This window comes from Sinocyclocheilus grahami, unplaced genomic scaffold (assembly GCF_001515645.1).
Source record: "Sinocyclocheilus grahami isolate Dianchi unplaced genomic scaffold, SAMN03320097.WGS_v1.1 scaffold1278.1, whole genome shotgun sequence".
In the NCBI taxonomy this organism is placed as follows: domain Eukaryota; kingdom Metazoa; phylum Chordata; class Actinopteri; order Cypriniformes; family Cyprinidae; genus Sinocyclocheilus; species Sinocyclocheilus grahami.
In genome coordinates, this window is record NW_015506457.1 from 12461 (window position 1) to 31849 (window position 19389).

Sequence of the window (19389 nt, forward strand, 5' to 3'; positions counted from 1 at the left end):
TGATCATGGATTTGAGAAAGATAATGCATATTTCATACAATTGTTAATTTTAATGGGAAAGTTTCATATTCATAAAATGAAGTGGTCAGGCTCCAAACCAAATTTTTCTCATTTTATAAACAATTTCAAGCTTTATTTTTAATGTTCTCTGTAACTGCACAAGTAAAAAGGCTATTCGAACTTATAATATTGTAAGCAGGTATGCTATTGTATAAAGTGAGGCCCTTTAAAAAAAAAATATATATATATATATATATTATTATATATATATTTTTTTTAACTGTTACTGTCCTCAGGCACTGTTTCATTTATAAATGTTCATTTTTTAACGTTTATCGTTTATTGTTTTTTGTTTTACATTTGAATATTTCTCATTGTACTGTTCTGATGTAAGTCATTAATAACAATAACAACAACAACAACAATAATAATAATTAATAAAGAAGTCAGCGCAGTCAGAGGAAAGAAACTGCGTCCGACTGCGCCATCCACATAGCGGTTCTGCTCAGATTTTGCTCATCTCAAACAAGCCTTCTCTCTGTCACCTGACTGCGCTGACTAAAAGGCACGATGGTGATACAGTGTCAGTTCCTAACGCAACATAATGCTCTCCAGACAGCACACATACAAGAGCAAGATGCTCCTTGATATTTTGTTCTCTTCAAAATGTTTGATTTTAAACTCTGATATGATCAGTCAGTTTTCATGATTATTCCCAAACACTATGACAGTGCATTGCCTGTGTGGGATAGATTATTGTTGTCATATTTGCAATTATGTACATGGATAAGCTATTTAAAACGAACACTGCAATATTCCATAAAAATAAGAAGGTACATTTTTAATTCATGGTGACTATAAGCGTTCTCGCAACAAGCGGTTTTCTGCTCTGAAAGTACTCGTAACATTATTGATAGTGAGGGAAATAGTCAATCCAATCTGGCAACCCTAGGAAGCACTTTGTGTGTTTTCCCACATGTGGGAGTCACATGAAATCGGACACTTTCCTCAGCGCGAGGGACGCTAGACGATGGATTGAGGCAAGAATATATTTGCTCTGTACACAGAACACAGAGAAAAACATTGTGTAGATCTAATGTCCGTAGAGCTCGGCAATAAAAGCGAAACATAAAGTTGAACTCACGGAACTTTGCACTGCTCTCCTCCAGTGAGCATCAGCTTGAGCAAGAACCTGCGTCTCTCATCCCACTGGACTGCGGTAATGACACAAACGGCTTGTTTCTTCTGGTGATGTGATGTAGCTCAGAGTTGACAGATTGAATGTTTTATATACGTTCTGTATTAATCTAGATAGATGTCTTCGTATTCTTTCCTCAATATTGTGGAATTGTCTTTCTGCTTCGTGACCCAAAAGTGGTTGTGATAAAAACAGGTTCTGTATTTTCTGTTAGTCTGCTATTGAAATGTCACCGCTTTTCATCTCTTGCCTAGATTTAATGAACTCAGATAGTATATAGAGGAGATGTGTTAGGGATCTATTATAGGTATTATATTCTTGTTGCACCAGTGCTAGTCGTTTGAGATACAACTATGGTTTTGGATGAGAGTGAGTGGTGCAGAGATGTCACCCTTTTCTCTTAATACATAATAGTACAGTAAGATGCACATACATGCATACATATACATGTAAAAAACCCTTTGGTTTAACTTGGATCGCAATTGCAGATTTTAGCAATGCCATGCAGTGCCATGAATGTAGAATGTAACGTTTTCTGCTATGCAATGTACGGGATGAGCAAGACATAGGCCAGTCTACATAACCCCAGTTCACAAATATTTAGCCCAGAATGTTCCTATCCTATGGCATGGCTAAGTGGGCTCATTTATCATAATTACTGATGAACCTGTCCTCTCTTAGAAGTCACTGTGATGATGCTGACTATTGTTATTTAACTTTAGTTGGAAACAGAATGCTGCAACAAAGATATGCAACTTCTCATGTAAGATGCAGTCAAATGAAAAAAGACAAATATTAGAGACAGATGTGGGAACAGAGAGAAAAGGAGGTTTGCAGAGCAGTGAGGTTGGCTCACTTTTTTCATGGTCTCCATTATCCAGTAGATGTACAGTAATCTGAGTTGCATAGCAGCCACATGAGCTCACAGTGCTGTCCACACTTTGTGCCAAACTGTCAGTGTGCACTTGTATAATCAGAGAGACCAGATAGAGTGCTTTTTAATGACATTTTCAAACTGGCCTCTGTTTGTTTTGTAAGAAGTAGACAGTGGTTACAATGGCCATTCAAGCAGAAGTGGATTTGTCAAACTTTTCTTTTGTTTGAGATTTCTTTTCATAGAAACAATGCGCCAGCATTGCGGTGATGGAGAATAGACCCGTTTTTAATTATATTATAATGTTACAACATGCACTATATTAATTAAGATTGTGATAATGTTTAATCAACAATATGTTCTTTTGTGTATATTTCTTTTAAGGAAAGTTATTAGTTTAAATATAATTAATTATCATACCTCACAAATGTAGTCTAACCTTGCAAATTTATGACAATTTTATTCATATATTTAGTATTTTTATACAACAAACACAGTGAATAATAGGCCTAGTAGTTTTATAATTCTGTTTTTCATCATTACAGAATAAAGCAAATAGTAGGTCTGCTTATTCTTCAATGATTAATCAATGTTTAATGACAATTTAGAAAATAATTATCACTTTCTAATATCCATATTTAATAATATTGGTAATTGTTTTTGAAATTTTGGGTGATCAGATGGGTTTGTAAAGAATACGATTATTTGCCTATCATACAGCCTTATAAACAATACCTTTTTAAACCATTAAAGTAGAGTAAAGGTGTATTCCATAGTTTGATGTGAATTACAAAAGGTTTTACACATTTTAAAATAAATAGTATTATTGTGAAGAGTCATCTGAATGGTGTACACTCATTTGAGATGGAGACTGTACTCAAAATTGTTTTGTATAAAAAAAGTTTACCCCTTCAGTGTATTTCATTATTATATATTTCACTGCTAAAATGCTGTTAAACATCCAAGAGAATCCTTGCACTCATTGGTTGCTGGCTCTGTAGATACACTAGCAGTGCAAACAAACAAACAAATACATAAATAAAGAACGTAAAAAACGAGGGTCATTTACAGAGATTGAAATTAACTTATCCAGTTAAAGGGATAGTTCACCCAAAAATGAAAATGTGATGTTTATCTGCTTACCCCCAGGGCATCCAAGATGTAGGTGACTTTGTTTCTTCAGTAGAACACAAACAGAGACTTTTAACTCAAACCGTTGCAGCCTGTCGGTCCTATAATGTCAGTGGATGGGAATCATGTCTTTGAGAGTTATAAAACATACACAAACAAAACCAAATGAAACCCTGTGGCTCGTGATGATACATTGATGTGTAAAGACACAAAACGATCGGTCTGTGCTAGAAACTGAACAGTATTTATATAGGTTTTTACCTCTGATTTACTGCAATGTCCGAACTGTCCTGAGCATGTCCTGAGCGCGTTCAGCCGGCACGTGACACATCTTCTTCTTCTTGCTTTACGGCAGATCGCAGTCTTATAAGTGCATTACCGCCACCTATCTCTCAAATGGGACCATTGACACTCTATCTACAATCTCAATTAGGAGTGTCAATGGTCCATTTGAGAGATAGGTGGCAGTAATGCACTTATAAGTCTGCGATCTGCCGTAAAGCAAGAAGAAGAAGAGGATGCGCTCAGGACAGTTCAGACATTGCAGTGCATCAGAGGTAAAAAAACAATATAAATACTGTTCAGTTTTTTGCACAGACCGATCGTTTCGTGTCTTTACACCACATCACTGTATCGTCACAAGCCGCAGGGTTTAATTTGGTTTTGTTTGTGTATGTTTTTTTGACTCTCAAAGCCGTGATTCCCATTCACCTCCATTATAAGACTGACAGAATGCAATGGTTTGAGTTCAAAATCTTCGTTTGTGTTCTACTGAAGAAACAAAGTCACCTACATCTTGGATGCCCTGGGGGTAAGCAGATAAACATCACATTTTCATTTTTGGGTGAACTATCCTTTAAATACATTTACTGTGTTGAAGCCCACAGCTTCAGAATTGCAGAGAGAACACTATTTAAAAGGTTTTAGGTATGATACAGTATGTTCCTCCATTTTTTACACCGCAAACAGGTCTGGTTTATGATATTAAAATTTCAGCCCTGAGTTGGTAATTAGAAATGTATTCATCCTAGTGTGCTTCTTACACTGTGGTAATTATTATTATTATTACTTACAAGTCTTTAATTATCATTATATAGTATTTAGAATTTTAGCAGGGGATGTGGATCTAATTTGAATCAAATTCAGAAGCTTCTTTATGTGTGATTTTGTACTTACACTGCCAGTCAGAAGTTTGGATGCACCTTCTTCTTTAGCAGATTGTCTTCATTTTTATTATTTTCAGCATTGTACATTAATACTGAAGTCATACAAACTGTGAAAGAACATGAAGTATTACGAAGGAATTATGAAATAAACAAGAACAAAATGTATAACGGCCCAGTTTTATATTTTAAGATCATCCAAAGTAGCTACATTTAGCTTTGATGACAGCTTGGCACACTTATGGCGTTCTCTCGTCAGATTTGCGGGGTTGTCATCTGGAATGGTTTTCATTTCACAGGTGTGCCTTGACAAGTGTTCATTTGTGAAATTTCTTGCCTTCTTAATGTGCTTTAGACCATCAGTTGTCTTGTGCAGAGTAAAGCTGGGTACAGAGACAATAGCCATATTAGTGCTACTACAACTACTGTACAAATTCATATCATGGCAAGAAACACTCAGTTAAGAAAAGATAAAAGACAGCCCATCATTACTGTGAGACATGAAGGTTAGTCAGTCCAAAACAATCTCAAAAACTTTGAATTTATCCCCAAGTTCAGTCACCAAAACCATGAAACGCTAAGATGAAACTGGCTCTCCTGAGGAGCGTTCCAAGAAATGGTGACCAGTACCTCTGTTGCAGAGGATATGTTTATTAGCATTACCAGCCTCAGAAACCACCTGTTGACAGCACCTCAGATTACCGCACACATAAATGCTTGTGGAAGACATATTTCAACATCCACTGTTCAGGGGAGACTGTGTGAGTCAGGCCTTCAGGGCCCAATTGCAGCAAAGAAACCATTACTTCGGAAGAACGACAAGCTACAAGCTTGGGCCAGGAAACACAAGGAATGGACATTAGATCATTTGAGATGAGATTTTTGGTTCTAACCACTGTGTCTTTGTTAGACGTAGAGAGGGTGAGTGGACGGTTCCTGAATGTGTACCTCATGAGGCTGACTGAGAGAACAAGTGTGCAAAGCTGTCATCAAACATTCTGGGTTATTTACCATGTTTTATTGACTATGATATTGAATAAGAAGGTGTGTCCAAACTTTTGACTGGTAGTGTATGGTGATGAACCCTTTGCAATTGTTTACATTTACATTTACATTGACATTGGGGGAAGTCATGGCCTAATGGTTAACGAGTCGGACTCGTAACCCAAAAGGTTGTGGGTTCGAGTCTCGTACCGGCAGGGATTGTAGGTGGGGGGAGTGGATGTACAGCGCTCTCTCCCACCTTCAATACCACGACTGAGGTGCTCTTGAGCAAGGCACCGAACCCCCAACTGCTCCCCGGGCGCTGCAGCAAAAAAATGGCTGCCCACTGCTCCGTGTGTGTGTGTGTACACACACACACTTTGGATGGGATAAATTCAGAGCACTAATGTCACTTCACTTTATAGTGTTTATGAGAATGTCAAACAGTACTCTTGAAGTGTAAATATGACCAATTATATGTTAAAATTGTATCCCTGCAAACAAGTCTGCACTGGCCCTATACGGTCCCACTTAGGGCTGCCAGCGCAGGGCCCCTGAGAATTTGCTCATTGGCATAACGTTGGCCCCTTAGCACTGGCCCTGCATTAGCAGCCCTCACTTAACCTCCAGGAAACCTTAGCACTGTTTTATTGAAAATAATACAGTTTGAAGTCACCATTATGGAGGTAAGCTCTTGCTTTAGTGGCGGTCTTGACCCTTGACTTCTTAATTTTTAATGTTTCTCTGGCTGCTGTAGCTGTGTGTTTCTGATGCACATGTGTTATAGTAAAAGTTGTAAGACAAGCTGATCAGATGGTGATGGTTACTTATACTTAAAGGGCCAGTGCCGTCTTGTTTGTATAAATCTAACTAAATATCGTAGAGATAATTGTATAAATTGAGTTAATAAAACTCTTTGTCACAGCTTACTCTGTCTTTGAATTGATCAGCTACTTTTGTACCTTTTGTTTGCCATTTTGCCAGGGGGTTGTGAATGGAGAACAAGGCAATGTATCTGACCACCACCAATGAAGACAGGGATAACAGCTCATTCTATGAGGATGGCTATGATGGGATGAATCTATCAAAACTCAACCTGTGTGAAGAAGGTAAGGATCTTACAGCACATCAGCTCAGCATCGATCACAGAGCTCATTTCCTATCTGATCAAGACAAGCACTTTCATTCATATTATCTCAAAATTGCTGCTGTCACTCAAACTCTTAATTAACCTAAATCAAACCAAGCAATATTTGCTATTTCTATTTTCTTTGTGTTATTTTCTTATTTCTCATCAGAGTTTTAGAAAATGTCGTTGCCCCACAGCTGCAGTCTCACTTAGAAGAAAATAAACTCTTATAATCAGGCACTTAGACTGCACGGCTCAGGGTAATCAATGACCTCCCATCTGAGGAATTTTGGGTCTCTTGCTATTCTATTGCTTCATCTCAGCTCTCTCTCACACAAAAGCTCCTTGGCAGTCTTGCCTATCCTTGTACTAGACTTTCCTGGATCATTGTTTAACTCTTGGAAAATCAGTACTTCATCTCCATTTTGTCAATGCAGTTGTCAGTTCCCAGTTGTCTGACAGTACTTTTTGTCTCCCTCTTCCTCCTGCTGATGCTTATTACTGTTCATTAATCTATGTAAAATGTTAGACAGCAGGTCATTTGAGAATGCCAAAGAAGAGAAAATATGCAGAAAATATTGTTGAAAATGGTAACAGAAACCTTAACAGCAGAGGTGTAGAGTTCCTGAAAACCACACTTGAGTAAAAGTACAGATAGCTTAGAGTGAACATTACTCCACTAAACGTTATAAGTCACCAATTCCAAAATAACTTTTAAGTTTTAGAGTATCTGATTTTAACAGTACTTAAGTATTTTACTACTAATAAATATAGGCTCAAAGAAGCACTAGTCAAAGAGACATGCCAGTGAAAAACTGTAACGTTGTGGAGAAGCTGGGGAAAACAGGCAGAAGCAAGGATCTATGTGCAGGTATTTAATGGAAAAACTAGAACAAACAATAAACCAAAAATCACAGGGAACAAAGAACATAATGATGCACAAACAGACGACCATTACATTCAACAACAAACTGAATAAACACTAGGGCTATATATACACATGGGGCTAGAGACTAATCAAGGACCAATGAACAAACTATGGCTGAAAGGGCAAGTAAATCGAATACAAAAAATCATTGAGGCAAATGATTTACCTCGAGGCTTCGTGTAGTCCATTTAATGTAACTACACACAGAACACTGTGTTTCCCCACGGACCATTATTACTGACGCACTAAACGCTGGACATATTTAAGACCATAAATCAATATGGTGGCTAGTTATGATGTCCCTAAATTAGGTATGTTTTGTGAAAGACAGCACCATTCAAGTTGATTGTCTCATTCTCTCTGACACACACACACACACACACTCCCCATACAGTTATGCATAAAATACCACAGAAAGAAAGTTAGTCAATATCACACGAAGAGTGCAGTTTTCACCTCTAAAAATCAGCATGATTACAAATGTGATACTGATTTAATGCAACAGTTCAATAAACAAGAAGTTAATATTAAGAGACTTACGTTTTAGACACTATATTGCCTGTTTTTGCTCTGTTTTGCCAACAAAAAATAATTCCAAACACAGCCACAACATTGTTTTGCGTCTCTCAGCAACATGAGGGTGTTTTGTTCCTGAATGAATCACCCATTTACATGATTCAGTTCAATCGCAATGACTCACTTCTTAACAGTGAATTGCTGCCACCTATTTAATTTTTAAAATAATTGTAAATATCAGTATTCAATGTTTTATTTTTAAAATAACAAAATATGATTTATGCATTTGTAACTGCAGGTTAAATGCATTCATGTCCTTCTGAGCTGAATGAAATAGAGTAAATAGGTGTATCTAAATGCTTCTTCAGATGCAGCTTCTGTGTTTTCTTTGCATTGAATTTTGTTGATTTTGATATAATTTGTTTGGTAACAGCCCAAATGTCTTATTATTCTAATTGACTGATTAAGAATTTGACTCAAAAGATGATGCATACAGAAAAGAAAATGATTTTATAAAAGTAAAAATGCCCAAAAAATTAAAAAATCAATTTAAACTTATTGGAACAGATTAATTTCACATTTCAAAATCACACAAGGTCCCCAGATAATACTAATCCCGTGCGAACAGGGCTTTAGTTTTAGTTTGTACTGTTTACCTTTTTAAAGTAATGTGAAATAGATTTTTTGTATTTTTATTTATTTTTTATTTATATATATTTATATTTTTTATATTTTTTATTATTGATATATGTGTATTTGCTTTTTGAATGTAATTTGGCAGTTAAATGCATTAAGTGGGTTTAGTTTTTACGGTTATTAATGTACGCAATTTCAGCAATAAAAATGTTAATTTTTCTGAAAAGGAAACAAATTAGTTGTTTATTTTAAGAGACCTATCTTATTTTCTCTTGTATATTTAGTGTTGCTCTTTAATAAAGAAAAATTACTTTTTATCCGATTACTCGATGATTACATTGATTAATCGATTGAATAATTGGTAGAATATTCGATTATTTAAAAAATCGATAGCTCCAGCCCTAGAACAAACGGACTACAAACTGACTACAAACACCACGAGAGACAGGAAGTGACATTAAAGTCCCAGACAAGTTGTTGTATGGGCCCCATTGGTTTTTGGTCATGTCGACGCTTAACCATTTGCAGGTTTTGTTCTTTGGTATTTTTGTGCTGTTTTTGGCTGACGTTAATAAAGTGACTTCTCCCGAGATGGCTTTGCAATTTTCGTCTGCTCAACTTAGAATTTAGGATCTCTCCGCTTGGCTCCGGACACTTGTAAATGGTGTGAACAACTTGGAATTTTACACCGACCCCGCTACATACACAGTTCATGGAAGAAACTTCGGACTTATCACTGCTCGTCTTCAAATAATATTCCGGTTATCTGTACCAACATCAGTGCTTTTAGAAAAACACAACAGAAAAATCGTGTAATCAACTTTGGAAATCTGAGACCATTACGCTTTGATCCCGTCCTTGGAAACTGCAATATTGCATCTTCAGATATGCAATGTGCGCTATTGAACACTCGCTCTTTAACTGATAAAGCATCAGTGCTAAATTAAATAATTATGAGAGTATCAAAATATCTAAGATTGAGTTCCATGAAGTTGCATCTTTTGAATATCTTGCACTGAAAATGACTAGCAAAACATCAGTGGCTGTAATCTTAATTTATCGACCTCCAAAATGTCATTCCGATTTTTTCCTCTGAGATTAGTGAGTTACTTACTCTTGTCTGTGCTAGTTATTCATCTGTAATTTTTCTTGGTGATTTTAATATACATGAAAACACTGTACAATGCAACAAATTAATGTCTGTTCTGGACTGTTTCAGTCTAACATGTAACTTTTGCTACTCACTCCAGGGGTCATATATTGGATCTTATATGTACATCTGGCTTATGTAATATTCTTGTTAGTGGAACTGATACAATTTTTAGAATTACTAAATTTCAGTTTTAGTTTTCCAATTTTTACATAAACTGTGAAAAAAATGCTCACTTAATCTGTTCTGTGGATCCATCTGCTTTTTCTGATTCAATAAGGGTTTCTACCTTGTCAGATTGTTTATTATCCAATTGTCCATCAGAAATATGCAGCATCTATAATAATACCATTTCCAAAATACTTGAGAAACATGCTCCTGTTAAAACTAGACTGGTTCCATCTGCACATGTTTCACCTTGGTTCACTCCGGAACTTCGAGCAATGAAAGCTATGGGACGATGCTTGGAAAGACTGTACAGGAAAACAGGACTCATTGTGCACTTATTGGCTTTGAAAGAACATTTGCTCAATTACCGTAGAGCCCTCAATGCTGCAAGATCCTCATATGTCTCTTCTACTATTAAGAATTCCATGTGCAGGCCCAAATCTCTGTTTGCTATGGTCAACAAACTCACTAACCCTCCACAACATGTTATTTCTGGCTCTGAGGTGCTTGTGAATACTTTTTCTCATTACTTTTCAGACAAATTGAAGTCTATCACTGAATCCATTTCCAAAGACACCCCTCATACAACTGACTCAAATGTTCACTTGATGTCAGCTGACTCGGCTCACTCAACATACTCTCTTTCTGCTGCCACAAGTGATCTAATTGTGAAGTCAAATTCTACATCCTGCCAGATTGATCGTTACACCTACTGTTTTGCTTAAGATGTGTGTTCCTGAGGTTGAACCTTTCATAACACATATGATTAACTGTAGTATAGCATCTGCCATTGTTCCAGCAGAATAAAAAATGGCTGCGTTGACCCCCATACTTAAAAAACTGGTTCTTGACCATCTAGATATGAACAATTATAGGCCAATCTCAAATGTACCATTCTTAAGTAAAATTATTGAAAAAGTTGTGGCTTCACAGTTGAGATCTTACTTAAATGCTAATGGCCTTTTTGAACCTTTTCGGTCAGGATTTCATTCATCACATAGCACTGACGTTGCTCTTCTTCGTGTGGTTAATGACATTCTTCTGTCCATGGATTCTGGGTTAATAAACATCTTGATTCTTCTCGATATAAGTTCCGCATTTGACACAGTCTTCCATGAAATGCTCATCTCTCGCCTTTCTGATATGAAAAAGTTGTGGCTTCACAATTGAGATCTTACTTAAATGCTAATGGCCTTTTGAACCTTTTCAGTCAGGATTTTGTTCATCTCATAGCACTGAAACTGCTCTTCTTCATGTGGTTAATGACATTCTTCTGTCCATGGATTCTGGGTTAATAAACCTCTTGATTCTTCTTGATCTAAGCTCTGCATTTGACACAGTATGCCATGAAATACTCATCTCTCGCCTTTCTGATATCGGTATCACTGGTTCAGCTCTTTCCTGGCTCATTTCCTACATCAGTGTTAGAAAATATTATATCACCATACAAGGGTATAAATCTACCACTGCTCCAGTTTCACAGGGTGTTCTTCAAGGTTCAGTTCTTGGTCCACTTCTGTTTATCATTTATATATATCCACTTGGTGACATCATATGCTTGCATGGACTTCAATTTCATTGCTATGCTGATGACATTCAAATTTACCTAACCACCAGCTCTGATAGGTCATCACTGCCAGACTCACTTACTGCTTGCATCAGGGATATCAAGCATTGGATGCCCTTCAATTTCCTTAAACTAAATAATAACAAAACTGAAATATTGATGATTGGCTCTGCTGCCTCAGCCAAAAGGATTGACCTGTCCTTTGAAATTGACGGGGTTCATGTTAAGCCTGCTTCATCTATCCGTAATCTCGGTGTCTTATTTGACTCATCTCTATCTTTTGCCTCTCATTTTTATTCTGTTGTTTAAACCTCTTTTTTCCATCTTCGTAATATTGCATGTCTTCAATCTTCTCTAACTCTAGCTGATGCTGAAATCTTATTTCATGCATTAATCACATCACGTCTTGATTATTGCAATGCTCTATTTCTTGGTCTGGCTAAAAACTTATTGCAAGGTTACAGTATATTCAAAACTCAGCAGCATGATTTCTCACCTCCACCAGGCGTTCTGCTCACATTACTCCTCTACTGCATGATCTTCACTGGCTACCTGTGGCATCACGTATTCACTTAAAGGTATTAATTCTGACATTTAAGGCATTAAATGGTCTTGCGCCTCCTTATCTGTCTGACCTATTGTACTCCTATTCTCCTGCCCGGTCCCTCAGATCATCTGAGCTTGGTCTTTTGTCCATTCCTCGGTTTCGGCTGTCCACTGTAGGTGGTAGGTCATTTAGTGTTAATGCTCCTAAATTATGGAATTCGCTACCCCTTACACTTCGTATCATCTTTACATCTACATTCAAGACTCAGCTAAAAAAGTGTATCTTTTTAATATGTATTTTGGATAATGTGGCTATATGTGGCCTTATGTGTTTGTATTGTGTATGTGGGTGTGCAAATGTTTTGTTTAGCACTATGTAAAGTGACCTTGAGCTATGGAAAAGCGCTATATAAATAAAACTACTTCTTCTTCAATGATCTTCAAAAAGGTCTCTTCAGTATAATGGATAGATAAAACAATGTTAAGTAAAATTAAAAAGTCCAAAGCATTCTTGCACTGGATGTGCTGGTCTCGGCCTCATTGTCAGCTGCAGTCATGTCCTCATCTCATGTATAAAACACCGGTGATTCACAACTACTGTACTTGCTAAGGAGCTCGCATTCACCTAAAGTAGCCTTGTTGACTTTTTTTTGATTGCTTGAAAGAACATACAAAATACCAAGTAAACAACAGTAAGAATAATCTTAATACAATTCAAGAAGTCCAAATAGCAGCATAACAAAAAACATAGATAAACAAAATAAACATAATTGGAAAATGAATAAAGAATACATTTGAAATAAATGCATGTATACATACAGAAATAAAATACAACACAAGAGACTTGATCATCAATACCTTCAAAAGATTACATAGTTTAAGGGCTTTTCTATGACACATGAGTTTTAAGGATTTGAAGAAGACCATTAAATCTTTCTGGAAAAGTAAGAAAGTGGTGTTGGTGGGGGGTGGGGGTTTATTAAAGAATCTGCATTTATGAAAAGCCTTGGTGACAAGTTTGGGTGAGTAAGTGCAAAACTCATAAGAATTAGTACTTTCGGTGCCCTGTAATAGGCAGTATCACGTCTTTTGTAGCAGAAATAAACTGCTGCAGAAAAAGCTAGGTGCCATGCAAAATGTAATGTGTAACTGCAACACTCATTACAAATGCAATGGAGTAAAGAGTACATAAACTCATTCAAAAATGTAGTTACGTAGGGAATAAAAGTTGCTAAAATCTTTGATACTCATTAAAACTACAAAGTATCCGAAAATATACTCAAGTACAGTAATTAATTACATTTACTCAAATACTTTACACCTCTGAACAGAACCAGATAGTTCAAGCGTTGTGCACCCTCTGTATCACATACATTACACCACAGTTACCATTCTTAGACAATAACATCAACATTCTTCATGAGAAGAAAAGAGTTTTTCACACTTGCCTTTACTACAGGTTATTGTCATTCCAAACCCGCTTTTAGCCCTGGGTAAACAAATATTTCACTATAATACAAAAAGGGAGTTAGCACCACTTTTTACTTGGTGTTATAGAGCTCTGTTTAGCACCGCTTTTCACTGTTACCTCCACATTGTGGTGTTAAACATGTCAAATGTGAAATTAAATTAAATTAAATTAAATTCAAGTTCATTTGTATAGTGCTTTTCAGAATCAGAATCAGAATGAGCTTTATTGCCAGGTATGTTTACACATATGAGGAATTTGTTTTCATGACAGAAGCTTCCACAGTGTAACAGAATGACAGTGACAGAACAAAAAACACAGTTAATAAAAAATAAAAATAAATAAAGAATAAAAAATAGAACAAGTAAATAAGGAATAAAAATATACAAATCGACAATTGTATGTACAGGTATATAACAATAGACAGTTGTTTGTAGAGGTATATTATGTGCAAATTGAAATGTAGACTGAGTATGTGTGTTAGATAAATAAGTGTATGAGTGAATAAATAGTGTGTGTTCCACAGTTATGGTCAAGTGTTCGTGAGATGGATTGCCTGAGGGAAGAAACTGTTCCTGTGTCTGGCCGTTCTGGTGCTCAGTGTACTGTAGCGTTGACCAGATGGCAACGGTTCAAAGAGGGAGTGTGCTGGATGTGAGGGGTCCAGCCCTTTTGCTCACTCTGGATGAGTACAGTTCTTGGAGAGAAGGGAGGGTTGTACCAATGATTCGCTCAGCAGTCCGGACTACCCTCTCTATTCTTCTGAGGTCAGATTTGGTAGCTGAGCTGAACCAGACAGTTATGATGGTGAGTGGGGGGAGTGCAGAGGGGTTTCTCCTGAAGTCCACGGTCATCTCCACAGTTTTTAGCGTGTTGAGCGCCAGGTTGTTGAGACTGCACCAGACAGCCAGTTGCTCGACCTCCTGTCTGTAAGCAGACTCGTCACCGTCCTGAATGAGGCCGATGAGTGTGGTGTCGTCTGCAAACTTCAGGAGCTTGACAGATGGGTCTTTAGATGTGCAGTCGTTGGTGTACAGGGAGAAGAGCAGTGGAGAGAGAACACAACCCTGAGGAGCTCCAGTGCTGATCGTACGGGTGCTGGATGTGTATTTTCCCAGCCTCACTAGCTGCTGTCTGTCTGTCAGGAAGCTGTTGATCCACTGACAGATGGAGGTGGGCCCGGCGAGCTGAGTTAGTTTGGGGAGGAGGAGGTTTGGGATGATGGTGTTAAAGGCCGAGCTGAAGTCCACAAACAGGATCCTCACATACTGTAAGTCCCTGGTCTGTCTAGATGTTGCTGAACATAATGCAGTCCCATGTTTACTGCATCGTCCACAGACCTGTTTGCTCTGTAGGGAAACTGAAGAGGATCCAGCAAGGGTCCAGTGATGTCCTTCAGGTGGGCCAGAACCAGTTTTTCAAAAGACTTCATGACCACAGACGTTAGAGCCACAGGTCTGTAGTCATTAAGTCCAGTAATTTTGGGTTTCTTTGGGACGGGGATGATGGTGGAGCGTTTGAAGCATGAAGGGACTTCGCACAGCTCCAGTGATCTGTTGAAGATCTGTGTGAAGATGGGGGCCAGGTGGTCAGCACAGGATTTCAGACAGACTGGTGTAACACAATCTGGGCCTGGTGCTTTTTTCCTTTTCTGCTTCCGGAAGACCTGGCTCACCTCTTCTTCGCTGATTTGAATTGCAGGTGTGGGGGAGAGGGGGGTTGTTGGAGGTGTGAATGGTTGTGTGGAGAGGTGTTCAGGGCGGGTGTGGGGTGTTTTTCAAACTTGCAATAGAACTCATTCAGATCGTCTGCCAGTTGTTGCTGTAGGATGCTGGGGATACCAGTTGTTGCTGTGGGCAGTGCTGGGGGATGGTTTCTTGTAGTTGGTTATCTCTTTCAGACTTTTCCACACTGATGCGGAGTCACTGGAAGATAATTGAATCCTTATTTTTTCTGAATAATTCTTCTTTGCCACTCTGATCTCCTTTTCCAGTGTGTATTTAGCCTGTTTATACAAGACATTGTCCCCCTTCCTGTAAGCATCTTCTTTGGCCTGACGGAGCTGTCTGAGTTTTGCAGTGAACCATGGTTTGTCGTTGTTGTAGGTTAAATGAGTCCTGGTAGGAATGCACATATCTTCACAGAAACTGATATAAGATGTTACAGTCTCTGTGAACTCGTCCAGATCGGTGGCAGCAGCTTCAAAAACACTCCAATCAGTGAGGTCAAAACAAGCTTTTAAATCCTGCTCTGCTTCATTAGTCCATCTTTTAACAGACCTTAATACAGTTTTAGCTGATTTCAGTTTCTGCCTGTAGGTCGGTATAAGATGAACCAAACAGTGATCAGAGAGTCCTAAAGCGGCCCGTGGAACAGAGTGATATGCATTCTTTATTGTGGTGTAAAAGTGATCCAATATATTAGTGTCTCTGGTGGGATATGTGATGTGCTGTCTGTATTTTGGCAGTTCACGGGACAGACTGGCTTTATTAAAGTCCCTGAGAATGATTAAAACAGAGTCCGGGTGTTGTTGTTCTGTCTCTGTGATCTGATCAGCGAGTTTCTGTAAAGCGGAGCTCACGTGCGCTTGCGGAGGAATGTAAACACTGACGAGAATGAACGAGCAAAACTCCTGCGGCGAATAGAAAGGCTTACAGTTAATGAAGAGAACTTCTAGATCTTACAGTTAATGAAGAGCACGCCACGGAGGCAGCCATCATAGACGGCACCATCTCACTGTTGAGGCTGGGCCACAACAGTGGATCACGATACAAATCATTGCAAAGCAACTTTACAGCAAATTTGGTTTCTACAATATTTAGTAATATCTTATCAGTGGTGACTGTCAGTTAATAAACATAGGGCAGAAATGTACGGAAAATTCAATTAAAAATGTAATCAAACAGACGATGAACACTATTAACAGCAATCATTATATGATGCAATCAAACGTATAGCAAAATTTGGTAGTTCTGTATGTTGTTTCATGGTTGGCATCATCTGAGGTCCTCTGAGGGGTTGGCATCATCTCTTCTCAGGTGTTCTCAAGGCTCGAAATTGCGACCATTTTGGTCGCATATGCTCCCGAAATTTAATCTGTGCGACCTCAAAATATAATTGGGAGCATTTGTGTGAGTGCATATAATTGTTGTCATGCGACCTGTTTGCATTTCTCTAAAAACATTCAGAGTATGTGCCTTCTGAGTGTTGATACGGTGACCTGTCTGCCGTTCTATGACACATTAGGCTACATAACCAATTAAACTTCGTCTTTACGTTCTTAACTTTAATGCAGATTTTAGATTGGTTAATATTAGCTGTCAATCACCCAGTCACTGCTTTCCGCTAACTACCGCGAGAAAAAGAAAGGGCTGAAGAAGAGAGAAAATGAAAAGAACACTGACAGATTTATTTTGTGAACCACCTAAAGTTACAAATAATGGTGCTGGTGATAGCGATCATGTGGTGAATGTTGATCCACCAGCCGAATAGTAGGTGTACAGTTTTCGGAGAGAGTGGTTGAAAGACTTCGAGTGGCTCCGCTATGAAAATGCACTGTGCTCTATGCACTGCATTCACTGTAAAGCCTGTGAGACGGAGTTTGCAGGTAAAAGCGTTCGCCACCGAATCTACACATTTCGTAATTGTTGTTTTAGGATGTGCGGTTTGACATTACCGACTATATTGCAAAATCCAAACAAAACACACCTACAGAGAGTGCACGCATACATGACTGGAAGTCTATTAGGTTAGATTAGTGCGCTTGCGCATTTAGAGTGCGTTCTTTCACAGCACGATTCAGTCTAATAAAATGCATCACAAAATTCAAGATATGGGGCCTTTACATCATTTCATATCGTTCAAGGGTTGGCTGTGCCCGATATAGTTAATCAATATCACAGGAAGAGTGCTGTTTCCTTCCAAAATCAGCATGATTACAAATGTGATATTGATTTTATACAACTCTTCAATAAAAAAAGAAGTTCATATTAAGAGACTTACGTTTTAGACACTATATTGCCTGTTTTTGCTCTATTTCGCTAACAAAAATAATTCCAAGCACAATCAAAGCGCTGTTTTGCGTCTCTGAGCAACATGAGGGCGTTTCGTTCCTGAATGAATCATTCGTTAAATGGTGCAGGTGTGTTTAATTGGGGTTGGAGTTAAACTCTGCAGGACAGTGGCCCTCCAGGACCGAGCTTGGACACCCCTGGCATACACCATCCTAACCCTCTCTAAAAAAGAGCTTAACTTTAGGTTGTTTACAAAAGAAATCTGTAAGTGTTCTTTTCATTTTTTCTCTTCTTCAGCCCTTTCTTTTTCTCATGGTAGTTAGTGTAAAGCAGTTACTGAGAGATTGACATCTAATATTAACCAATACAAAATCTGCATTATAGTTAAGAATGTAAGGATAAAATCTGTTAATATATCATTTGTTGTTGTGATGCTCATACATTTTTGGTGACTGCTCCTAAATTTTTGCTGGTGCTCCTAACTTTTTGAAGTTGGGAGCACCAATGCTACCAAGTAAAAAAGTTAATTTCGAGCCCTGGTTCTGGATCCAGACTGAAGCTTGTGTAAATCCTAGTTACCACAGGATTTCAATCCCAGCAGAAACAGAAAAACAAATAGACACATAATTATCGTAGCTGCTGTTCCAACCAAGCAAAATTTTAGTTTAGTTTCCTCACATTGTCTCATATCATAGAACTGCAATAATACAAAAATCATAAAAGCATTGTAGAGTTAGATCCTCACGCGCATGAAATGGCTTTATCATAGACTTCTTGCCATCACATATGTGCTTTATTAACACAATTGTTACATCAAAAGAGAATCTAATTCCTAACAAGTCGAGAGGCAACTAAAGCAAACGCTAATCACCAAAACGGTAAGTTGAAAAAAAATGTTAAACCTTAATTCTCAACAAAGAACTTCTGTTTTAGATACTCCAGAAATAAAGTCTAACTGGTTAGTAATGCATGAAGCAAGTGATACTGTTTGTGGAGTTGTTTAATTATCATCTGCTGAAATCTTGATGGATTTAATGTATTTTATTTCAGTTGATTCCATCTAAGGCTGTGACTGAAGTCAGTTGTAGTTCTTGTGTTTCTCTTTTCTTCAGTGATTCTGCTTGTTAACAGCAGCTGTTCATCACTAATGCTCAATCAGCACTTAATTAATCACATAATTATCTCATTAACTTTAACACTGCTTCAGTGTTACTTTAACACACTCTTTTAGAGTGGGACCATATATGCTCCAAGCAGTGTTAACACTCGGGAATTTACTGTGTAATATCTCTGTCTTATCTGAATTTAATAGGAGAAAGTTATTGGTCATCCAATCTTTTACATTTTTAACACTCTGTTAGCTTAGATAATTTAGAAGTTTCATCTGGTCTTGTTGAGATATATAGTTGAGTATCATCAGCATAACAGTGGAAACTAATCCCGTATTTTCTAATAATATTACCAAGGGGCAACATGTATATTGAAATTAGCAGAGAACCTAGGACAGATCCTTGTGGCACTCCATATTTTACTGGTGAAAATTGAGATGACTCTCCATTTAAATGAACAAAGTGGTAGCGATCGGACAGGTAGGATCTAAACCGTCTTAAAGCCTGCCCTTGAATACCTGTATAGTTTTGTAATCGATCTATGAGTATGTCATGATCTATAGTGTCGAACGCAGCACTAAGATCAAGTAAAATGAACAATGAGATGCAGCCTTGGTCTGATGCAAGAAGCAAGTAATTTGTAATTTTAACAAGTGCAGTTTCTGTGCTATGGTGGGGCTCTAATAGAATGAAATTCTTCATAGAGATCATTTTTTTGCAGGAAGGAGCACAATTGAGCAGACACAACTTTTTCTAAAATTTTAGACATAAAAGGAAGATTTGAGATGGGTCTGTAATTTGCCAGTTCA

At 37.8% G+C, this 19389-nt stretch overlaps 1 protein-coding gene across 1 annotated transcript in view; it reads left to right on the plus strand.

Moving 5' to 3' along the window:
* Positions 1–1024: 1024 nt before the first annotated feature.
* scara5 (scavenger receptor class A, member 5 (putative)) overlaps positions 1025–19389 on the plus strand; it is a 109860-nt gene continuing 91495 nt past the window's right edge. Inside the window, exons 1-2 of the mRNA XM_016254747.1 lie at positions 1025–1219; positions 6335–6459. Coding sequence (XP_016110233.1) covers positions 6345–6459 — 115 coding nt within the window. The 5' untranslated portion in view covers positions 1025–1219; positions 6335–6344. The remainder of the gene's footprint in view (positions 1220–6334; positions 6460–19389) is intronic.